We start from the raw sequence: 23,170 nt of genomic DNA, 5'->3' as shown, positions 1-23,170 counted from the left end.
AAGTTGAGGGAAAATGATGCATGATTTTCCAAATCCAGCTGTTATGTGAAGATCTCAGAGGTATGTTAGATGACACTGGCAAGCAAACAGCATCATAAACTATCATGATTTGGAGGTTTGGTGGTGAGGATGAGTTTAGTGATGTCCAGAAGTCCACAAAAAAAAGGATGCACAGGTAAAACGACACAGACTGGATAATGGCAGGGAGGACAAACCATGACAAGGATCCAGGGGGAGCAGGGGTCAGAGGTGAGGTTAAATACACGAGGGATAATCAGGGGAACGAAAAACAGCTGGGATCAATCAGGGGGAGGACTCAAAACACAGGGACAAAACTAACAGCAAAAACACACACAAAAGTCCACATCCTCACAAAAACAAAAAGGACCTCATCAGACAGGTCAGGGATAAAGTTGTGGAGAGGTGTAAAGTTAGATTAAAAATAAATATATAAAGCTCTGAATATCTCCCAGAACCATGGAAAACTGCAAGATTGGTAAATTTTCAAATGTAAGGTGTTCTTGCAGTTAGTCACAGTTACATAAGAAACGTGGAAGAAGGTTCTCTGATCAGATGAGACCAAAGTTGTGCCTGCATTCAAAAAAAGGGGGCAGCATCAACCTTTGGGAATGCTAAATACAGATAAATTCTGGAAGAAAAATTATAGAAAGGCATAAGATAAGGACCAAGACAGAACTTTCAGCTGGAAAACATTCTGCAACATGGCAATAGAGCTGCAATGAATAAGGATTTTAGCTTAAATCAAATCATATTCATGTGTTAAAGTGGTCCATTGAAAGATTGTCTTCAACCAACTCGAAGACAAGCCATCTTGAGCTATTTTACAAAGAACAATGGGCAGTATTTAAATGTACAAAGTTTATACAAGCACAGGCCTAATATCTGCAGCTGTGATTGCAGCAACAAGTTTTTTTTGACATAGATTCAAGATATGCATCCTTTTCTGTCCACTTCACAATTATTCAATACTTTGTGTTGGTCCTTCAAACAAAATCCCAGCAAAATGCCAAAAAGATTTTTGTTTGTTACATGGAACATGATTCAGTTCGAGAGTTACCAATGCGGAACTAAAGCGTTGCAATTCAGGTTTTTTAAAAAGTCATACAATGTAGCAGATGGGATTTTCACTTGGAGATGAAAGTTCAAAGTGAAAGAGCTCATTACGGGGAGCAGCATATTTGACTGACGATGCGTCTCTTCTCTCGTAGGCCAGGCCTCGCCTGCAAAGGGGAGGCAGCTCTGCTTCTCTGCACAACAGTTTGATGAGAAACAGCATTTTCCAACTGATGATTCACACACTGGACCCTTTAAGTGAAGGTAAGGTAACTTGTGCAACAGAAGCAAAAAATTCTAACTGTGAGGAACAGACGTAATATGAATCTGTACGGTCAGACTGAGGGAGCCTGGCATGTGTCATCAATCTTGACCTTTTCTCTTGAAATTACTTCCAATAAACTGTTTGAAGAACACAACTTGCACTAAGAACACAACTTGTTTGCTTATAAGTCTTTCCCAGCTGTTTCGATCATGCAGACAACTGGTCCATTTGGAGGCACTGGTTCAGAGTGGATGAGGCTGGTAGCACTAGTGGTGGCTCATTTACTATGTGGCTTGCATTTGATTTGGACATCAGAGATTTAGATTTTTTAAAAACCGCTATATTTTCTTCAGGCCAACGCAACAACCAATCAGAACAACGTGATCGCAGCTCTCCAAGTATTTGTTTCTAACCCTCTTGAGTGCAAACCTGCCACCACTCTGAGTGACATCTGGAAGATTTGATCGAGCAGCTAATTCAACCAAACCACATTCCAAAAAATACAATATTTTGATCAGGAGCCTTACACAAAGGGATTGGCGTGTGCTTCACTTCAAGAAAGGCAGAAGTGACACACACATCCAAATTGCGCATGCAGAGGGATTGCTGAGGGTTAAATAGAGTTTTTCAGGCTGAAGTTCAAATGCAAAATTCAGAAAGGATCCTGGATTGGTACTTAATAAGAAAAAACACAACCAACAGCTCATTTGGTTTACAAATGAGCTGGTCTTTGAGTGAAAGAGTTTCACATTTTGGATTTTGTAAACAGTATACAGTGGCTGTTCAAAATCACTTTGCAAAATGACAACAGCCACATGCCACATGTGTAGAATTGTGGAGTTGTTTCTTAAATTGGTCACCTTGCTCTGTCAGGGCTCATAATCTGACTGGCATGATCATCTTTATTCTGATCCAGATTCAGATTTCTACCACTTTTGCTGCTGTGGATAATGTAGCACATACTAATAACTACTTCACAGAACCCCACTCCAAAACAACAAAAAGACAAAAACTGAACTTTCACTGTAATCCTCTTTTCAGCTGTGTAAGTTTGGAGTTGTCCGGAGTTGTAAAGCCCTTTCTGTACGACTACAGTTAAGCTCACCATCCTGCCAACAAAGAGCAGCACCAACTGTTCTAAGTAATTGTCAAATGAACATAATTCCACAAGAGCCTTATTTACCTCCTGCAAATCCATCAAACCTCAAAAAAGACCAGTGAAGTCCCTGTGTTGTGTATGTCGAGAGTGATTTATTACACTTGTTCTACAGCACTGCTCAGGTGGTAGGTAGATCATTTGCCTTTAATCCAAGATGATTGCCTATTAGCTCAGCTAAGGAAACAGCAAAACAGCAGTGTCAGACCTCTGGGGGAGGGAATAAATATGTTGATATTTTGGTAGAGGTGCTGTGTCATCTTATTCGTATCCCACCATGAAAAGATGAGGGATGAAATGAGAAACATTATCTTTATTTAGAACAGACAGTATGCACAAATTTTGCAGGCTTGTATCTTCTAATAGAGCTTGGGACTTAGAGACCTGCTGTCCACCATACAAAAACATTTATAGTCCTTGATGAACCCTGGACTTATGTGTCTCTGGGGAGTTTATGTGGTAGATTAATACAAAGTAGTGTATATTTATAAAGTGGAAGGAAAATGATACATAGAAATGTTATAATTTTTAAAAAAAAAGTGATTTCTGCAGTTTGAAACAAACCACATTTGGGGGCACAGTGGAAGTAGATGTTCTTTAAAAATAACATTTTTTTAGCCAAGTGAAAAATGCTATAAATTTGACGAAACTTGACTGTTTTGAAAAGCAAAAAATGAAAGTAGCTGGGGAATCATAAACCAAAACACCTGTGATTGTGACTGCTTCAAATGATAGTTTTACAATCTATTACGTATACAGCCATTTTCAGTTTTATTTATAAAAGAATTCAAAACCATGTATTGTTTCCCCTCCTGCTCACATTTATACTCTGTCACGGAAAATCCCAATAGAACACAAATAGGTTTGTGGTTGTAACATGACAAACGTTCAAGTACTATAAGGTACTGTGTGTTGTTGGCACGGTTACAGCATTCACCGTTCTTAGCATGACAGCATAACGTAATACCTGACTGGATAAACGGCAAAAACAATCATAAACCAAAGTCATTAGACCGCAGGGTTCTCCCGTGGGTACATGGAATCACATTAGCAGATATTTAATGAGTAGTGAGAAGGCACTTAAGCTTTACTCCAAGAAACTTTGCTTCTTGGAAATCCAAAATATGTCATGACTCATCTTCTGAGTGATTTACAAGCAATAAAGATGGGCTTTTGAATGGTGCATCTGTATGCATCTCTGCTAGGAATACAAGGCAAACTGTGCCCTTGTGCATTTATCCTTTCAGTATCATGAATAAATATCACTTATGGATATTTGCAGAATGTTATGCTTTGTGCAGATTTTTATATCCAATCCAATCTCCATTGGGGTTTCTATCATTAAAAGTGAACTTCTTTTGGTTTCAGTCCCCGTTAAACATTGCGCTATTCAGGTTTTAAATTAAGTGCCTGTGAGCTGATGAATAACTAAAGACTTTTAACAGCAGATTCAGTATGAATGCAGAACAAATCCTTCCAGACTTGACTGACGGGTCTTTTGCCAAACAAATGACTGGAACTGAATGCACTGAAACAGCAAGTACAGTGTGACACGACGTGCACAATGAATAAATTACTCAAGAGAACAAAAGCAACACCTAAGGCTTCGGCTCACTTGGATGTATTAATTAGGTATTTCCATATAGTACTTTGGGAAGATTTCTCATACTCCAGAGGACGTATAAAAATGATATCAGTCTTTTACATAAGTATGTTGCTTTAAAATTCACCTTGTAAAGTGTGCAGATGACATTTGGGGCATTTATTGAGTTGATGGTGGCACATTTTACCGATTTTCATGAAGTAAAAGACAATTTTGCTGATGAGTTCACAGCATGACGTCCCATAAACAAGCGTATTCATCAAAGATGGAGACCGTGCTGCTTGTCCTTGTCTGTTCTCGGCCTTTAAGAGCAGTTTATCAGGGCTGCAGAGAGCTAGCAGGACTCCATCCATTCATTTTTTATAGGCCTCTCTCAAAATAAGCTGTCTGTGCCTCCATGCTGAACGAACGTCTGAGGTTGTCTCTCCAGTTCTCGGAAATGCTTTTCCTCTTGTTAGATTTTTAGAGAGGGAGTTAGTTAGCATAATTGTGTTGCATGCATAGGTGTGTGTGCGCGTGTGTGAGCATGTGCAGTTTTGTCTTTCGTGATTTTACCACTCAGGTTCATAATTTCTCAGCCCTTTACCTTCTGCTGACACCAGTGGAGCTGGGCTCTGGAGCCGAAGTTATGTGGCCAGTGTGTATCTGGGATATTTTTTCTTTCTTAGAAGAATCAAAGCCACACATTTAATACAACATGCAATACTGTGCAAAAGTCTTGAATCCCTCCTTTTTTCATATTCACATTATATATATAATAAACCAGACTTTTTGGGTCCTAGTAAAATGGCTCTGAGCAGCAGATTTTAGGGATTTCTAGCATTTTTGTTAGAAAAAGTTTTTTCTTGGCTGCTTTTTCACTCGTTTTATGTTTGGTACCTGACCATATCAGAAATTTTATTTGTTATATTCACTTTTGTCTGATCTATTAATTCTTAAAACATTTTTTAGCACTTACTACACAGTAAACTGTGTCAGCCAAGTATAAAGACTGGTTAGAAAATGAATGAAAATGCTTTAAAGAAAAGCTCTAACAGAGCTTCAGAAAGCTGATGGAGATTAGCTTAAAGATACTCTGAGTTTCTCCGATTTATTGCCAGTTTACCTTATCTAATTGTACGAATGGGCACACTTCGGTTTTATTGTTCTTAATGACTGAAATGTACTTTTATTATTTAACTTATCTGAATAATAATCCCATTTTATGCTGTAAATATTTCATACATACATCCATACATTCAGGTCCTTGCAAATTAAAAGATTGCTCTAGAAATAAAACATATTCATTATCACATATGCTGAATAGCTACATCTAGTGCATCAAACAGTACCAAATCATAATTTGAAACATAAGCACAGCATTTAAATGAACCAATGGTAAAAAATGGTTGAAACAGCTGAAGTAACAGTTCAGTTTGTTATGCAAGTGTAGGCATGTTTGGGATAAACAGATGGCAAAAGTGTGCGTGTGTGGGTCTGTGTTTGTAAGACATTTAGTTACTTGTAATTTTGTCCAAAGTTTGAATTCTTGTGTGTTTTTTGAGAATTTTTTGATGTTCAAAGTAGAAAAGCAGAAATCAGGACATACAAGGGATATCACTTTTTTTTCACTTTTTGAGCTGAATCACTACGACAAGTTCACCTTTATGATAATAATATAGTTTATGGAGATGCACCTTGACATATTTCATATTTTGTAAGACATCAGAAAGAGTGGTTCCTTACTTGAAATTTAACTTTCTATGCCCAGATGTAATAATTATTTCTCTAAGTTTGCCTCATTTCATTGAACTACTAACATAGAAAATGGTTTGTTGACCCTTTTACAATATTTCTCATCTTGAAATATTGCCCGATAACTATTCAGTTCTCGCTTTCTCACTGAAGATCACCTGGATTTATCATGTCTCTGTTTCTGTTTTCTTCTTATTTCTCTTTCTTTTACTGTCCCCTCAGAATTTGCTGACTCTGGTGAGTTACTCCTCTAATTTCTGTGTCCCTTCTTCCCCGTCCTCTTCCTCCTACTCCTCCTCCTCCTCTCTTCCCACCCCTCGTATATGCCAACAGCAGATATGTTTGTTCTCATTCCAACATTTGGGAACCCGCTCTTATCCGACGTGCTCTCTTATGTATACATGTCCTTAACGCCTCTGTGGTGTATGTCAGCTCTCTCCCTTAAATATGCCATTCTCTTCTGTGGATGCTTTCTGCTTGGAAACCCCCTCTGTGATCATTTCTGCATTGTTTTCCCCCCCGCCCATCGTTCCCGATCCTCTCTCTCCTCTTTTAAATTCGCGAATGCTTTAGCTTTTCGTCAATGTTTTCTGTGTGGAACTCCAGTTTGAAGAAGATGGCGTGTCGGTTCCTTTATCTTGCCATTAGTATATAAACGCATGCAATTTTTCTTGAATCCTTGTCATCAGAACTTAAAGTCAATAAGAGCTCAACAGAGAAATCAGTCAATTTTATTCCCTAAGTTTCTTTCTTTTTTTTTAAATTAAACTGTTATTGACTCACATTCACCTAATCCTGACGGTTTCTGTGTTTACTCAGCATCAAATCCTTTGCCCATCTGTTTGTCTTGTGCTCCTCTGAATTCAAATGTATTTTAGTGTTGTGACATACTTGAGATCTACTTGGAGGAAGAAAAAAAAACGTAGTAATGGACTGGGACAGTTTGTTTCAAGCTCTAATATGAAGTTCTTCCATCCATATGCAGCTACAAACAAAATCACTCAGGAACGCCATTAAATATTGAACGGCACAGAGATATTGGGAGTGAGCGGGGAGGGCTGTTGCTCAGTCGACCGTCTGAGACGAGACTCTTAAAAACCCCACTCAGGATTCAGGCGGCATTCCTGAATTTGCTTAAAGCTCTTCAATAAGATTTATCACACAGGTTGACATATGCTCATTCTAGTTCTTAAGGTCACATTTGATGTTGCGGATCATACCTAATAGTAAAGGTAAGCTGGAAATGGAATAAGTTGACTTTGAATATATTTGGGTGGAGTTTAGGTGGGGTGTTTCATATATGCTGGACAGGCCTGAAAGGATAACTGGAAGTGAAATGGGAGGAGGAGAATGTAAGGATTCAAGGTGGAGCAGATACACAATAAGATGCTTTCATTTTGTGGTATTGTAATGTTTGGGAGGAGTATTTTTTTTTCCAGATTGCTAAATTTTTATAATGTCACTTAATTTGTGGCTTTTAAGTTATATATTTAGTTCTTTTGGATCGCCGGAATGATGGTGATCCAGAATAATACATAGTTCATGTATTATTTGAACTTTTAGATGCTAGTCAGCTGCTCTCTGTTGTAAAAACAATACTTTATCGCTCTAGTTAAATATAGTAGCAACAATCCAAAACCAGTCCTCGAATGTTCAGTTCTGACCGCATGCGGAGAACTTTCACAACAAATTCAAACTTCTGCATCCACTTATTGGTTTTCTAAAAATCATTGGAGTTGTATAATCATTGCATGCTAGAAAAAGAAAGATTAAAACGAATCAATAAAAGCTCCAAATTAAAACAGTCAGCTTGTCCATCCTGACTACAGTATAGGTTAACTTCTGGCCAGAACTGCAGATGAAACTAAATGCATGTTTTACAGATAGAAAGAGAAAGAAAATGTCATTTAATGTGCTGTTTGCTTTAAATATCCACCAACTCACAGCCCTGTTGTGTGTGCAGCATTATTGCAGTGGCTCAGACTGTTCAGTCACTCTTCAGTTGATTGCTATCTCACTGAGATAGACAAGAAAGATTACTCACCCTGCCACAGTGACCTTGCGCATCTTTGTTGATGTCAGGTCTTTTTTTCTTTTTTTTTATCGAGCGCAGGTCACACCAAGCTCGTCAGTGGTCTGAGTAGAGACCAGAGAAGGTCATCTGTATGAACCGTCATGCACACTTATTGGCACACAAACTGCTTACAGAGTAAGCTGGTGGCACGAAAGAGGGCATAGCTTTCAGTTTCCTTGGAAACCTTAGATGCTAATCAAATGACGTCCAATTAGCTCTTCATTTTGCATTCATCCGCACAAATAATATTGAGAAAATAATAATTTTCTCTTAAATTTTACAACCATAAATAGAAAGCAGGTAACGCTTCACACACCAGCAGTTGTGTGTGATTGGTGACCCAGGGCCACATTGATCACACAGTTCAATATTGCACTCACTGTCACTGACCCCCTGGGCAATGGAAATGCATTTTCCATTTCTACAAATATAACATATTGACTTTTTTTTTTTTACTTTAATGTTGCATTAACACAACACAACTCTTCCATGGTTCATCACATTGATGGTAGATGTTTCCAGATAGGACTTAGATATTCTACACTCAGTGCAGTCTGTAAAGTACAGTGCAAAGGTTTTAAGCCACTCATAATTTTATTTTTTACATATTTTTAGTCAGTTGTTGAATAAGCCTCCTGAAGATATTTTATTATTGGTTTTCTTTGGATTCTTGCTACTTTTTAATGCATTTTCCCCCAATCCTTGTATCTGACCTTGACAGTGCAGTGTGTGCTTAAAAATGTGAGAAGTCAACAAATGGAGAGCAAAAGCAGTTGAAGAAGATTTTACACTCATTTAAGGAGGTTTTAGTTTCTCTGATAAAGAGTTAATGCACTTGGAGGAGATGGAAACACATTTGCCAAATTAGTTCTGACGTAGCGAACCTTCCCATTCCAGGGTGGGTTTGTGCCTTACCATAGGCACGAAACTCAGATAAATTTTGTGATCCATGCTCGTTTGCAATCTTAAGGACCTGAGGTATATTTTGTCCGGAGCTATCCAGAAATTTGATGGGAATATCAGAATTGAGACAGGAAGTGACAAAGTAAAACACATCCGCTTAGGGGTAAAATATTGCAAAAAAAAAAAGCTGCCAATGTTTGGAGCGCAAAAATGCAGAAAAAATGAAAGAGTGAAACAATGGTCTTGCTCAGCTTTCTGTTTACTGTCAGACCAGTTTGTTTTTACATTACTGGGATTTCCGGGGTACATACTCTCACGTGAATACTCACTCTGCCTGGTGGTGCGTTGAAAATTCAGATGCAGACGGTGTGTTTTGGGCCTAACCCTCTGTAGGAATTTCAAATTGCTTTAATTGTGTTAAAAAAATGCTGAAAGTTCAACTTGGGTAGCTGTTTTCTCTCAGCAATAATGCAAATGTGTGTTTTCCCTAAAAGCTTTTCCACTTTTTTAGATAAATAATTTATGTCTTTCTTATGGGTCCTATCTTTCAAAAGAAGTTTTGCTCCACTTCATGTAAAGTTGATAACTAATCACATTTCCAGTGTGTTATGTAATTGGGCTCAGACAGCCATCGCATCATCCGTCAATCCATCGTTCTTGTTATCAAACCACAAACCCACACATGCTAGACCTCGCAGCCAGCCTAGACCGCTTGGGTGATATAATCAATGTTAAAAGCCTTTTTGCTTTTGCACAGACTGTGAATCCCCTGACTCTCCAGCCCCCAGCACACAATCTGGACACGTACACACACTCACTCTCACGCTTGGCTCACCCGCGGTTTGGAGGTCACGTCACAAGGACAAGAGTTTGGTTTGTAAACAACAACAAACCTGGCTGTCTTTCCACACTTGCACAGGATGAACACGACGCTGTGTGAAGGCAGTAATTTTGCTTTGAAGTAATTGGGCTCAGTTACAGAATTCACTTTGCTGTGAATTTAAATAGAAATCATCTAATCAAATGAGACTCGAGCACTTTTCTGGAAGTGCAGCAGAAGAGCGAGGCATGTTGCAGTGAGACACATTTTCATCACATTTTCATCACATTTTCATCTCATTAGACTGATTTTTCAGAACTGCCACGTCTTCTATGCAGCATGAGATTTTCGCTATAATTTCATCACTAGAGCAGAGCGGCTGCACGCTCAATATGATAAATATCAGTGTTAAGTTTTTGCTGCAACACTTTTCTATGTATAGCATTATCTGCACGGAAAGGAATTTATAGTCTTTTTGCAATGACAATCTTGTGTAGGAAGATTAAGCCAAGTCAAATTATTTCAAGGTTATGAGACTGATTGGTTTTTAATAGATAGTGAGCATCTGTCAAAAACCAATCAGCCTCATAACTTATTGATTTTCAACCAGGAATAGGTGAACTGCTACCTACAGGCTTGTGAACGGGTTCTTGGAAAAAAAAAACAAAAAACAAAGTCCACAATATTCATGTCAGATTGTAGTCCTCACCTCTGGTCATGAAATATGGATCATGTTCAAAGGAAGAGATAAACGATACTAAGGAGACTATTACTGTGGCCATACATGCAGTGTTATTTACTCGCTTATGGAACAAGCTTGCAAGTCAATTTGTGCAATTCCACTTCTGTCTCTTTCTGAAGGGATGAACAACATCTGCAGCAACAGCTCCTCTGTTTACCAGACTTGTTGGACATGGAGAAGTCTATCAGTTCTGACTTACGTTTTTGTAATTTCTGGACTCAGCTCAGGTCCTTAATAGTCTGAGCGTCTGAGGGAGGAAACATCACGAGAGCCTATTCAGCCAAACAGAAAAAGATTTTTGTACTCTGATAGATGTGTTACGTTAGACTCAACTGGTTTTGAAAATAACTTGTTTAGATTGAGAGAGATAAAAAAATGACAATGAGGTTGTTTAATATCACTTTTACGCATATCATTCTATATTCAATCTTTAACACATTATTCAATTTCAAAGCTCTCTTATTTTCGAGATTAAACAAAAAAAAAGTTTGTTCATACTAGAGAGATTTTGCTTGTAAAGGCAAACATTCAGTAAAAACCTTTTTTAGCATAACAATGACAAGGTCACCTGCTTGTCATTTTTTGGAGATCTCGGGAGACGAGCTCCATGGACAAAGCTGGTGTGTTTTTGAGCACTACACTCGTAAAAAAAATGGATTAAAACAAAAAACACAAAGTCAGATAAAAACTGACTTTGTTTTTATCTGTAGGTGAAAGAAATTAAGTTTAATAGGTAAAGAGACTGAAATTTATTGCTAAGTTTAAAACAGCATAATAAAAAGAACATATTAAAAATGGTTTGGCTCCAAATAGTTATGAGATATTTCAGGCCTGTTATGGTTAGTCCTCAGTGACCTAGAATAATTTTCGCATCCCTCCTGCTCTTTCTCTCAGACCATTTACAAAGTATAACAACAGCAAATATAATTTAGTCTTTTAAATGTTGTTGATGGGGTTTATGCCATTTTTTCTCTAAATGCTTATTAACTTTAGGGCATTCTGAGTGCACAGTTCTTTTAAAAGCTGATTATTATAATATTTAGGGCAGTGGGTACACCTTCTCCTATTTCTAAAGGTTTTTCTTGTTATTATATCAGTTTGGTTTGATTTGGCAAGGCCTTATAAGAATTTTCTTGCTTTCTGCCCATTTTTAAAATTATTTTCAAAGACATTTGATATTTAGGCTAAGTCTTTTAAAGGATAATACATACTTTTTATTTATTTCTACTTAAGCATACATTCACTGCATATATACCTGCACCCAAACTGAAACATGATTAAATGTTCTTCGTGAAGTTGCACTTTGACTTCAAGTTTTTTTCTTTTGTAGACATCAGGAAGCTTGTGGCGTACTGATGAACTGATGAAACCAGGAGTCTTATGTCGCAGGGAGAAACATTGCTGGATAGAAAACAAATGAGAGATTATTGAAGGGATGCAGCTGGGAGGGAATCATGTGGGTGAGAAATGAGGGAGGCTGAGCAATAAAAATGACACAAGGAGAACACCGTGAACACAGGAATAACATAAATAATATCTAGTACATATAAATCCACAAGAAACACTAGCAAAAGTTAAAGCTTATCCATTTGGGGAGCTGCAAACTTTAGCCAAGCTTGAAAGTTTCTGTTGTGAAACCGGGTCTAGCAGTTTGCAGTTGTTGGTTGAGCGTTGATGGTATATCAGAAATTAACATATCAGTTTCCTTTTTGTGAGGGTAATAATTTGGGTTTTCTTCCAACCCCTGACGCATTTGGATACTTTTCCTGTAATTGTGTTATTGTGTTATTTAGAAAGTAGTCTGGATTGCTCAATAAACCTTTCGAGCTTGTTTAAATGTGCAGCTCTTCAGAGACTTTCAGTGAAACACTTTAACTATACCATTCTGCTGAGTTACAGTCAATCAAGTGGCAGCTGTCAAACAAACCCTTATTTGTGTCAGCAAATCAACAACGATTGATTCTCACTCAATTGTTGTTAATAATGAGAAATTAATAGGGTTTTCCTTGTGAAAAGACATTTTAGAAACTTTACAACCACAAAAACAAATATTTAAGTCAGCGTGTGATGCTGTGTTTTTGAATCTTTCAGAGGAGGAGCTCATGGTGTGCTTAAGGATCATTGCATCAGTCTAAGATGGTTGGAGATTCAGAAGCTTCTAGTGGAGAGCAGAACTGAGTGATTGGTTTTTTTTTGTTATCCAAGGCCAGAGAAAGCAAATCAGTCTAAAGCAATCACTCTATCATTTCAATTTTTGACTGTAGGTGTAAAATCCCTTCTCTGATATGATTGGTTAATTTTACTGCAAATGGAACAAGCTGCACATTTCTACTTTTGTCTTGTGTGTCAACAAAGTATTTTCCCAAAAATCTGGGATCATCAAGATGATATTTTGGAAATGTGACACTGGCCTCTGTGTTCTTAGTGACCAGCAGTGGTTTTTGTCCATTTTGCTTCTTATGTTGAATCTTGATCACTGACTTTTACCTGTTTTGCACTTAACGCAGTTCTGGGTTCTTTTGTGATGTCCTGCATGAATCTCCATTGCTCCCTTAAAGTGGTTTTGATAGACTAGAACCTTCTTTGACAATTAACCACTGTTTCATGCTTTCTCCATTCATAGGTAATGGATGACTCTATGATTTGCTGTAGTCCCAAAACCATATAAATGACTTCGTAAACTTTCCCGGACTAATAAATAAATGGCTTTTTTCTGATCTTGCATTCGTTTTGAAATTCAGAGAATCGTGTTGCTTTTTGAGATTTTTGGCCTACTTCATGTCAGGTTCTATTTCAGGCATTTCTTAAGTTTTCCTGTGAGGTAGTAATCAGGTATAGCTAATGAAGCAAAAATGTTGGTAATTCATGACTTTACAGACCCAGGTAGGTTAAAAAAAAACTATGTTATTCATTTTATATTTACTCTGGTTATCTTTGTATGATAATAGAAGTTGCTTGACAAACTTTAATGTGACCAATATGCAAAATCATGAGAAATCTGTAAGGAGGCACACTTTTTTTTGACAATGTATGTCTCTTTTTGTGCAGTTCTATGTTGTATATTTATTCAAAGTATTGGACTAAAACATGACCATTTACAATGAATATATTTAGTCATCATATTCTCAGTAATGTCCTTGTGGTCTAAATTTAACAGGCAGTTCAGGACTAAACATAGGCTACAGCTAGACTCTGTTTTAGATTGTGCTTTCTGCTCAGTGGGAAGTCAAACAGTGAAGCGGTCTGTGTTGTGTATGATAGGTTCTATATGCTCCTTAGCTTTTGTTTTATTTATATTCAGAGCCTTTGCAGTCATGACCACCAGCTGGTAGCGGTGGGATCTCTGTTTTAAGACTCTGCACTGTACATGCCGTTGGTTTGCTGTCTATTAAATGATTTTCTGTCCTAACAGATGTACTCAGGCAGTAGTTTATTCTTGTGTGCATCATCAAATGAGCACACAACCTAAAACGCTGTGCTGGGAGACAAGCGAACATATTTATAGTTGGAACAGAATAGCTCCAAGCTGTGAGATGCTTTTTTTTCTTTCTTTTTTTTTTTTTTACTTCTGAGGCAAAGAGCAACGTGGGAGGCAGGAGCTTGTGTTCTCCTGCTTCACATTCAGCTGTTGCTGCAGATTTGTGTTCCTGGCTAATTCATCATGCAGATGTGCTGACCGTCCTGGTCCCTGTGGCACGGAGAACTGCTTCAGTAAGGGAATCAAATTAGCCATTGTGGTTTCATTGTTGAAATAAAACGCTGACTCACGAGGTTTTATTTGGAAAAGGGTCGCAGATAGAGGAGAGGAGGACTCATCTTTTTTCTGTGGTTGTTGCATGTTGACCCGATATATTTTACATCCTCGTTCAGTCTGTTTGTTTTTAATTTACCGTTATAAGTGTCATAATTTCATCCCACTCTTTTTTCATTATTTTATTTTTTCATACACTTTCTATCTAAGTACACTCTGCCACCGGGAGGCTCTCCTTCTGACCGAGTCACTGTGAGGGTCCAGAGTATTTTTTATACAATTCAATCTTTGTTTTGCACTTATGCAGCAATGACTCAGAGAGATTTTTCTTCTTTCTGTTTGTCGCGTCTTGTGTCTTGTGTGAGTGTTTTGCACAGTACGTGATCTACGTTGAGCCAAGCGGACCTGTGCTGTTCTGTCATGTTCACTATTTCCCTTTTCTTTGTGTGTCCGTTGCCTTACCCTGTGTCTTTTGCTGTGATGTTGTAGAGCTTGGGACTTATGGGAAACTAAAATATTATCACTCAATGACTGAGGAAGGTAAGCCCAAAAGTTTTCACTATTTTCCTTGTGTAATTCAGCTGTCGTCATCCCCTCTTGGTTTTGTCTCTCTCCTCCTCATCGTCTCATGATGAATCAGCACTTTTCCACCCTCTTTTTGTGTTCTTGCTCGTGACACACATTTTGCATAGTTTTGTTTTTCAGTTTGACAACAATCTCTGAGATTTCACTGACATAAGTGCAAATCATGGTGTCCATGCCATTTTTAAAATTTTCCTTTTAAGTTTGCTTTTTTATTATTATTATTTAAAGCTTTGTTGTCACTATCCAAAAAATATATGTGTTTTCCTGTGAGGTGTTTTCGTTTTTGTTTTGTTTTTTAGCCGTGTAAAACCAAAGAGTCCTATGTTTTTCACAGTGCTTTGCAAATGTATTCATTTACATTTTGCCATGTTACAACCACAGATTTTAATGTAATTCTTTAGGATTTTATTGGACAAACCAACAAAAAAATTAGTTCTTCCTAGTGTAATTCTCTTGCAGCTCTATACTTAGTAGACCATCATTTCAATGCAAATAAAGCTACAATCTTTCCTTGTAGAGAATGAGATGTTTGTCCATTTTTTGTAAAAGACCTCAAATTCAATCAAGCTAAATGCCGATTATCTGTGAACATCACATTTCAAGTCTTGCCACAAATTCTCAGTTGGATTGTAAAGCTTACAGTTGCACAGTAATGTGCAGTATTACTTTTCAGCTAAACCTAAAAGTTACATTTTCAGTAACTCTCCTCTGACCAAAAACTTACTGGCACATTTTTGTTGTGTCCCCTAGAGCAGTGGTGTCAAACTCATTTTCATTTTGGGCCACATCTAGATCCAAGATGTTCTCAAAGGTCTGGTTGTGGAAGAACAAAGTAGATAAAACCCATTAAGAAATTTCCAAAAAAAGAATAAATATCTGTCTCTACACTCAGTGAATTCTTGACATTAAGCAATATTTAAGAACTTTTCACATTGATTAAATTTGGCGGTATACAGATAAGATCTGTAAAAAGCGATGGCAGGCTGAGTTTGACAAATGTGCCCTGGAGGTCCTGTGTCAGATTTTTAGACTTTTAATAGTTTTCTTTTAGTCATCTCAAGGCATCAAATCGTTATGCAGATTTGTGCTGTACAGAGCAAATAGTCATTTGGTCAGAATTTTCCAAGAGCTGTGGATCTCTTTAGCTCCACCAGAGTTACTCTACCTCTCTTGGTATTCCTGATTAATTCGGCCTCTCAGTTTAGAACAATAATCTAATTTAACTCTGCTTCAGATTTCTCTACATTTTCCCTGACCTCTCCGCAGTGTTCCTACACCTCCGTGCTACTGCTTGCTCACGCTAACAAACCTCCCCAGGCTTTCACAGAAGAGCTCAAGTTATAGTAAAATTGAATTACAGACAGAGGCACTGTAATATTAATAATGAAGATGTAATGTCTCAATTGAATTGGTTGTCTTGGATTTCATTTAGGACTAACAGAATAATGGGGCTGAATAAAAAAAAAAAACATGGCACATTTTATATTTTACCATAAAACGTAAAAATAGCCATAATTATTTATTTTGTAATTATGCAATACTTTCCGTTGGTCAAACAAAAGTATAATAAAAATGAATTAAAGTTTGTAGTTGCAACTGTAAAAAAAATGTGGAAAATATCAAAGGCTGTGAATACTTTTGCAAGGAACCGTGATTTAATTCTGTGAATGTACTAAAATATCTGCTTCGCAGCCTGCTAAAACGTCAAGCGGACACATCCACGTTCATGTTCAGACTTCAAGAAACAAGAGATCTGTTTTTTCCTCCATTGCTCTCTTTCGGTTTCTTTGTTTCTGTAACCCATCTGCGTTGCTGAGAAATACATCATCCACGCCTCAGCGCCCGCTTGGAGGGTTCACTTACACCAGCAGCGGGTGCGCACACCTGAGACGTACGTTGCTGAATTTGGCAAACCGGAGTGACTCATCCGCCCGCCGCTTACGTAACGAGTGGAGCTGAGAGGGAAGCAGAGCGGCTGTGTCAGAGCCAGGCAGGCGGGGAAGGAATGGGCTTGGTTATTCTCAAAGACTCTTAAATATTCCACAAATTACAGTGCCCCTGTCTGTAGTTTTGGCAAAGTGTAAATAGTTCTTTCAGAATTCATTAATATACAAAAACACACTGAAGCAAGAATGAAGTTATCGATAACAAGCTAGTCCTGTTTGCCTGGGAGAACATCTTCTTCATATATTTGCAACATCATTAAAAGCCGACGTCTCCATAAACCTTTTTCCATATTTTATTTCCTCTCAGAAAAGAGCTAGATGATCTATGCTAAATGGTAAACTGCTAAATGGTCTATGATTCCATAACACAAGTGAAATAAAAAGATACTAACTGGACGATGAATTGCATTTTCTCCATTGGTAGACCCTCAGTCATCTGCTTTACAGACATGCTTTTCATATTCACTCAACAGGACATTTAAAAGATAGCATCCTTAATAAGAGAGATGTCTTAGCATATTAGCATTAGCTAAAGTTGTTATTAAGCACTGTGGAAGAGATCCAAGACAAAAACTACTGTTGACCAAGACTAACATTTATCATTCCACTTTTTTTTTCTTCCAACAAACATATTGATGAACTCTTTGGAAGGTTTGTAACCCATTACTGGCATAAATGCAAAAAATGTTTTGAAAGCAGCATACCGTCATGCATGGCGGTGGTAGAACCAGTGCTTAATAACCAGGAGTTCTGCTCTTTAGTATGTGAATTTTAAGTTCACATGTACTTGGGTTATCCTGCAGAACAATGTTGAGAAGCAAACAACAAATCACCTCTGAATGGCTCCAAAATATATTTTTTGAAGGTTTTGGGCAGGTGCTGGGCAAACATTTATCCAATCACTGTTAAGATGAGAAGCTCTCAGTCAGGTTTATTAGAAATCTTGAGCAAGGTGAGATAAAACAAAGAGTCAGAACTGCTCTTTCAGAGAGTCAGCACTGACTCAGAGTTCTTTTTATACCCAAGGAAACATTTTATTCAATAATATTTATAAGACAAGCTCAAAATAAAACAAATAGCTTCTCAACAGGCTCCTGTGAGATTGGACTTCTGTTTGAAACTTGCAGCTCCAGATATAAACTTGGGCAGTTGACCTTAAAAGTGAGACTTCAAGAGAAGTCTATATTTTACGCAGAATAATTCAAATAAAGACGTGACATAAACCCTAAGTTCAGACAGTTATTAACCTTAAAAACCAAAGTTTAACACAGTCATAAGACTTTAGCGCAAAACAGTTATTTTTATTATCTAAGTAAACTCTGAACTGGACTCTGACATATAAGCTTTGTCATGCCATTAATGCTTCAGAAACCATCCAATTTCATTGATTTCAAACAATTATGCAAAGAAGATGTCAAAAACTCCTCTGGAACTCCTGATGGTATTCGCCTCAGCCAAGGATGGCACAACAAGTTTTTAGATTTGGAGGCATTTTTTTTGTCTCCCGAGCGATCAGGTTGGTTGGGACAGCTTTCCCCCCCCAAAATCATCTCATGAAAATTGCATTTTGAATTTGCTCAGATTAAAATGAGTCTACTGATCATAAATTTGGTTGGGTTCTCGAGTGTTTTCTGGCAGAAAGCATGTCTCGACGATGATTTCTCACCCACATTTTACACAAATTCACACTCGTCAAACACAAAAGCAACTGAGAATAACCGCCTAAGGTGAGTGATGTCTGGGCTTTCAAACATGTGACGCCGTCTTGTGAAAATGTGGCGCGTGCCGTGTGTGCTCGTGTTGCTGTTTTGGCACGGGGAGGGTGTGAGGGGGTCGTGCTTTGCCAAACAACGACAGACGAGGTGAGAGAAAGATGGATGAGTGACGAGGAAGAGAAGCGATGCAGAGACGAGGAATGAGAGGGAGAGGAAACGGGAGCAGAGGAGCAGCCAGCAACTTGGGGTTATTAATGATTTTGCCTGAAGGTCACAGACAGTGTCGACATGGCTGGGTGGAGTACATATTGACGCCTTACTGTGTCGAGCACTTACAAATTGGCCGTGCTGTCTGAAATAAAATAAATAAAAAATCTTTTGCATCGATTTCAGTGGTGGAAATCAGGCGTGGGGAGAACAGACACGCAGGGTCTGATATGCAGATATCCAGCTAAACATACACATGAAAGCACATGAAAATTTACTTGTAGGTTTGCTCACTTGAAAACGTCCGTCTCTTGCTAAGCACACAACCTTAAAAATTCAATTTATTGTCGGAAACATGCTCCACAAATTTTGATTCCACTCAGGTTTTTTTAGGGTGTCTGTAGTAGTGTGTTCCGTTTTCTGTTTTTGTTGGGAATGAAACAGGATCTCCATGTTGATGTTGTATTTTTGAAGAACTTTGCTTTGTTTCCTCTTTCCTAAAGCTGATAAAGACTAAATGAGTCTGACCTCCAGAAGATGGATTTCTCTCTCGGCCTCCGTCTAGGATAAAGACATTGCAAATATCAAATATGATACTCCGCCTCATACTGACGCCATATTGTTCGAACACATTAGCACTGCTTACCTGTTTGTCCTGTGCTTCCTGAATGTGACCTACAACTGGTCAACGTTGACAACGAAGGAGTGAAACTGAGCACATTAGAAGATGCGTTGCTTCGAATTTAATCTCAGTAAGTCTCCTCTTCTGTTTTTGTGCATGCAGGTAAATTTCGTGAGAAGGCATCTATCCTTCACAAGATCGCTAAAAAGAAATGCCAAGTGGAGGACAGCGAGAAGGCCAATGGAGTAGCAAGCCGTGCAGGTAAAAACCTCGACTGTTGCAAGTACACACATTAACTCGCTGTCCTTCTGAGAATGTCACTCGGTGATTCAGTGCTCCAAGGAGTATAGTGAGCGAACGTGAAGCTGGAACTAGCTGTACCCAGTCCACTAAAAATCCCATTTGCAGATTTTATTGTTACTGAATCGCCCTACTTGCTGGTATATTAAACCAATTGTTGAAGTCTGTTCACTGTTGCTTTGTAGGTTGGAATTTAATACGTTTTGGGACTACCAGTCTAGATGAGGTATTTCTTCAAAATACCTCTGGTGTTTCATGCCTTAAAGTGACTTTTACATGCTGAAAAAAAGAGAATGCAGCCACCTAAAAGTATTTGTGCTAATAGGTCACAAGTAACTGAATGAAATTTCTCAATCTTACTTTCTTTACCTAATTTGGAGAATCTTAATTTGAGTACTTGTGACCTATACTTAAGGATGGCTCACCTGCTCTCTTTTTTAAGTGCAACCTTTAAAACAAATACAGACCACACTAAAAGATAAAAAATCAGCCACTACAGAGATTGTCATTGCAGGGTCATGAAAATGTGCTCTGGGGTGCATTAAAAATGTAATTCAGTTCCTACTACTCCTGAATTATGTGAAAGTTCGAGTAGATTGTTAATCAGAGAATTAAAATCAGGACTGGTCATGCAGCAAGATGAAACCCCATCATGTCCACACCAGGCCTGTCGCTCTCCAATTAATTATTGTAAAGCTTTTTGTGGGACAGCTGGTACGCACATCCCAGTTCGCCTGTTCTCTGGCTGCAAGTCAAAGGATCTCACCAAATGTCTGCAACTAACAATCCACCATCTCCACACTAACAAATACGGCCCCACAATTAGGCCCCGTTCACAAGGTGATACATACATGCAGGCGCCCACTAAAAAAGGGCTCCTAGTTTGGCAACTGCAGCAGGTGTAGTTAGAACACACACCTCCAAATTGGGCAGTAGGAAGTTGTTGGGGGTTGTGAGTGCCTTAGACAACATTTAAAATGCTTAATATGACTTCTACATCTTTATTAGAAAACAATGGTAATGATTTTAATATTGTTCAGACAGTCAGAGAATGAAGAAAAGAATATTTTTTAAAATAAATCTCATTTTGAGAATAAACAGCAGGCTGCAGAATTTTGGTGTGATCGACTACTGTGGAAATAAATGTAAGATTTGTTTTTGTTTTTGACCACCCCAAAACAAAATGTCTTTGGAGTGGCTATACAAACGCTAGTTTATTATTAGTTTACTCTACCTTTTACAAAAATGTGCATGCTCTCGCTGAAACTTTACCCGACTTTATGAGAACTTTGCTAAGATTTCCCCACTGAAATGATTAATGAGATCACAGCCGACGTTAAACAACCGTGACATTACCAAGGACAGCCAAATTGATCACAAGTGTTGTCTTCAAGCAGTGTTTAAATCAATCACACTCACTGCCAAGAGTAATTCGGGTGTGCTTTATTTCCCCCCTCAAAGCGCACCGAACCAAGGAATAAAAAATAAACACAGGCCCACGGAGGCGCTTTCATGGCTTCGGTGTTGACGGAGCAGGAGAATCAAAGCAACATCAAAAACATAAATGTATGCTAACAGCGCTGCATTAACATATTATCCTCTTAATCAACATGCAACACTGCTGGTCATAAGAGCAGTGTCAGGAATCTGATTTGTTAAGTTCAATCTCAAAAGTATCACCTGGTAATGCGGTGTGCGTAATGCAGTAACAGTTCCTTCATATCTCATTTTGATCTGCAAAATCACAATCCACATGTGGGGAAGGGGGAGTGGGGGTAGTTGAGGTCATGTGCTGGGATATTGTCATATTAAGTCACATTATCTATCTGAGACTCATCCTAATTGTGTCACAACCACAGTTGGATTAAAGCAATTTCCACAGCAATTACAGTTTTATCATCTGATTACATGCCTTTAGGCTTTCTGTCTTTTAGTGAGGGTTGTTAAACAAGTCCAGCCTCCAGTGAAATGGAGTCCTATGAGCCAAAGCAGACGGAATGAAGGTAGTGGCAGTCATGCACATGCCTGTCAGCACACAGAGAGCCGACTTGACTGGAGCCAAGTCTGTGCTTGTTGATTTCTATTTAAGTTTCCACGTTTATTTTTTGAAGCTATTTCTGTTGCAAATTTCAACCGGGGCATTTGATGTGTGCAGGTCAAGGTGTAATAGAAATTGGAAATCAGAATCTGCAAAACGAACCCTCCTCTCTAATGTGAAGCTTTTGCTACATGTTTACTTAGAGAGGTCAGAGGTGATGAAAAATGTTCGAGATAAAAATTTTATTTTGGGAGGGATTGTAGCTATTATTTTCTGTCCATGGTAAATGTTATATCAGTTTAAAATATCAGGGTTTTTGATAGTTGAATAGAAAAGAAAGTTGTACATTTAAATTACCAGCTGTAAACAACAACAACCCCCCCCAATAAACTCTCTATTCTACTCTTCTGTCACATAAAATCTAATGAAGTAAACTGTAAAATAGTAAATAAATGCATAAATAATAAACTAAATATTTACCAACATATGAGTTAAACAACAAAAACTTTAACATAAATTTACAGAGTAAATAACATTTGAATTCAGGAGCTAATATTAAATTAATTAAACCACATTAAGTGGTTTAATTTTCTTTAGGCTTATGAGTCTAGTTCAATAGCACAGCCCTCTGCCAAAGCTTGTATCCTGTATTCTGGGGAAAATGATTCATACTTTAAAAAAACAGAAAGTGTCAGGTGTTGGCTGAATGGTATTTGCGTAATGCTTCTAATGAACAGGTGAAAAGTTAGGAAAAACAATATAACATTACTCCATCCACATTTTTAGCGTGAGCTTCTGTTTTTCCAAAGAACTCAATCATTGATGATCCATGTGTGTTCCCGTAGAAAAAAATCTTCCAAACAGCTCCAGCGTGGAAGTGGAGGTGACCCCACCTATGAACGGAACAGCAGGGCAAGAGGGAGAGACGGTAAGAAACCATTAAATGCAAACCAGCAACTTTTAGACTCAAGGCTGCACTTTAGGCAGCTGGATTGCTCTTTTGAAAGATAACGGATCTGCGAGACCAGTTCACAGTTACGGAGACATTTATGAATAGTTTATGCCTTTGATTTGTTCCTCTGTGAGTTTGAAAAATGGCACAGATTATGGCACAGGCCACTGCAGCTGATAATTTCCCAGCATGCACCCCTCCATTTGTGGTCGGACCTGCCAACGACCCGCCGCTTCCCACAGAGTTCTATAACCACAATCCTCGCTCACCTGCGGCTCGCCGCCGCTGGGTGCTCCAGGCGAGACCCCTTTGACGAACAGCCACGCGCAGGAACGAACCTTCAGCAGGTTGTGCTGGCATTAAAAATGGCGGCGGGATGTAGCAACCCGCCGAGCGAGCAGACGGTCCTGGCACAGACGGGCAGCGATTCAAAGTCACATGTTTCGAAGAGAACAGACAACAGATGTGTTGGAATTTCTCCCTTTGTATCAGTAACTGTGAACATGAGCTAAACCACGAGGCAGTTTCAAACTTGGGGAAATCTTTGTCGCCTGGATTGACTTATTCATGTTTTTGGCATGAGACAGAAAATGATAATAAAATATATTGGAGTTCCAGATAATAACATTAAAAGATCATGCCATGAATCCAGGGGGGAATTTTACTGCCTCAATTCCTCGAGA

The 23,170-nt window shown here is 38.4% G+C and overlaps 1 protein-coding gene across 6 annotated transcripts in view; it reads left to right on the top strand.

Moving 5' to 3' along the window:
* LOC116732905 (sodium/potassium/calcium exchanger 2-like) overlaps window positions 1-23,170 on the top strand; it is a 58,611-nt gene that overhangs the window by 23,277 nt on the left and 12,164 nt on the right. For 4 of the 6 annotated variants that reach the window (XM_032583498.1, XM_032583499.1, XM_032583497.1 and 1 more), the window contains 5 exons: window positions 1,230-1,338; window positions 6,055-6,069; window positions 14,612-14,662; window positions 19,360-19,458; window positions 22,381-22,463. In XM_032583498.1, coding sequence (XP_032439389.1) covers window positions 1,230-1,338; window positions 6,055-6,069; window positions 14,612-14,662; window positions 19,360-19,458; window positions 22,381-22,463 — 357 coding nt within the window. The remainder of the gene's footprint in view (window positions 1-1,229; window positions 1,339-6,054; window positions 6,070-14,611; window positions 14,663-19,359; window positions 19,459-22,380; window positions 22,464-23,170) is intronic. The other 2 variants (XM_032583501.1, XM_032583502.1) reach the window with 2 other exon arrangements.

The sequence above is a fragment of the Xiphophorus hellerii genome, chromosome 14 (genome assembly GCF_003331165.1).
Source record: "Xiphophorus hellerii strain 12219 chromosome 14, Xiphophorus_hellerii-4.1, whole genome shotgun sequence".
Lineage (NCBI taxonomy): Eukaryota > Metazoa > Chordata > Actinopteri > Cyprinodontiformes > Poeciliidae > Xiphophorus > Xiphophorus hellerii.
Note: the sequence above shows the minus strand (reverse complement) of the source record. Positions and strands in the feature narration are given on the sequence as shown.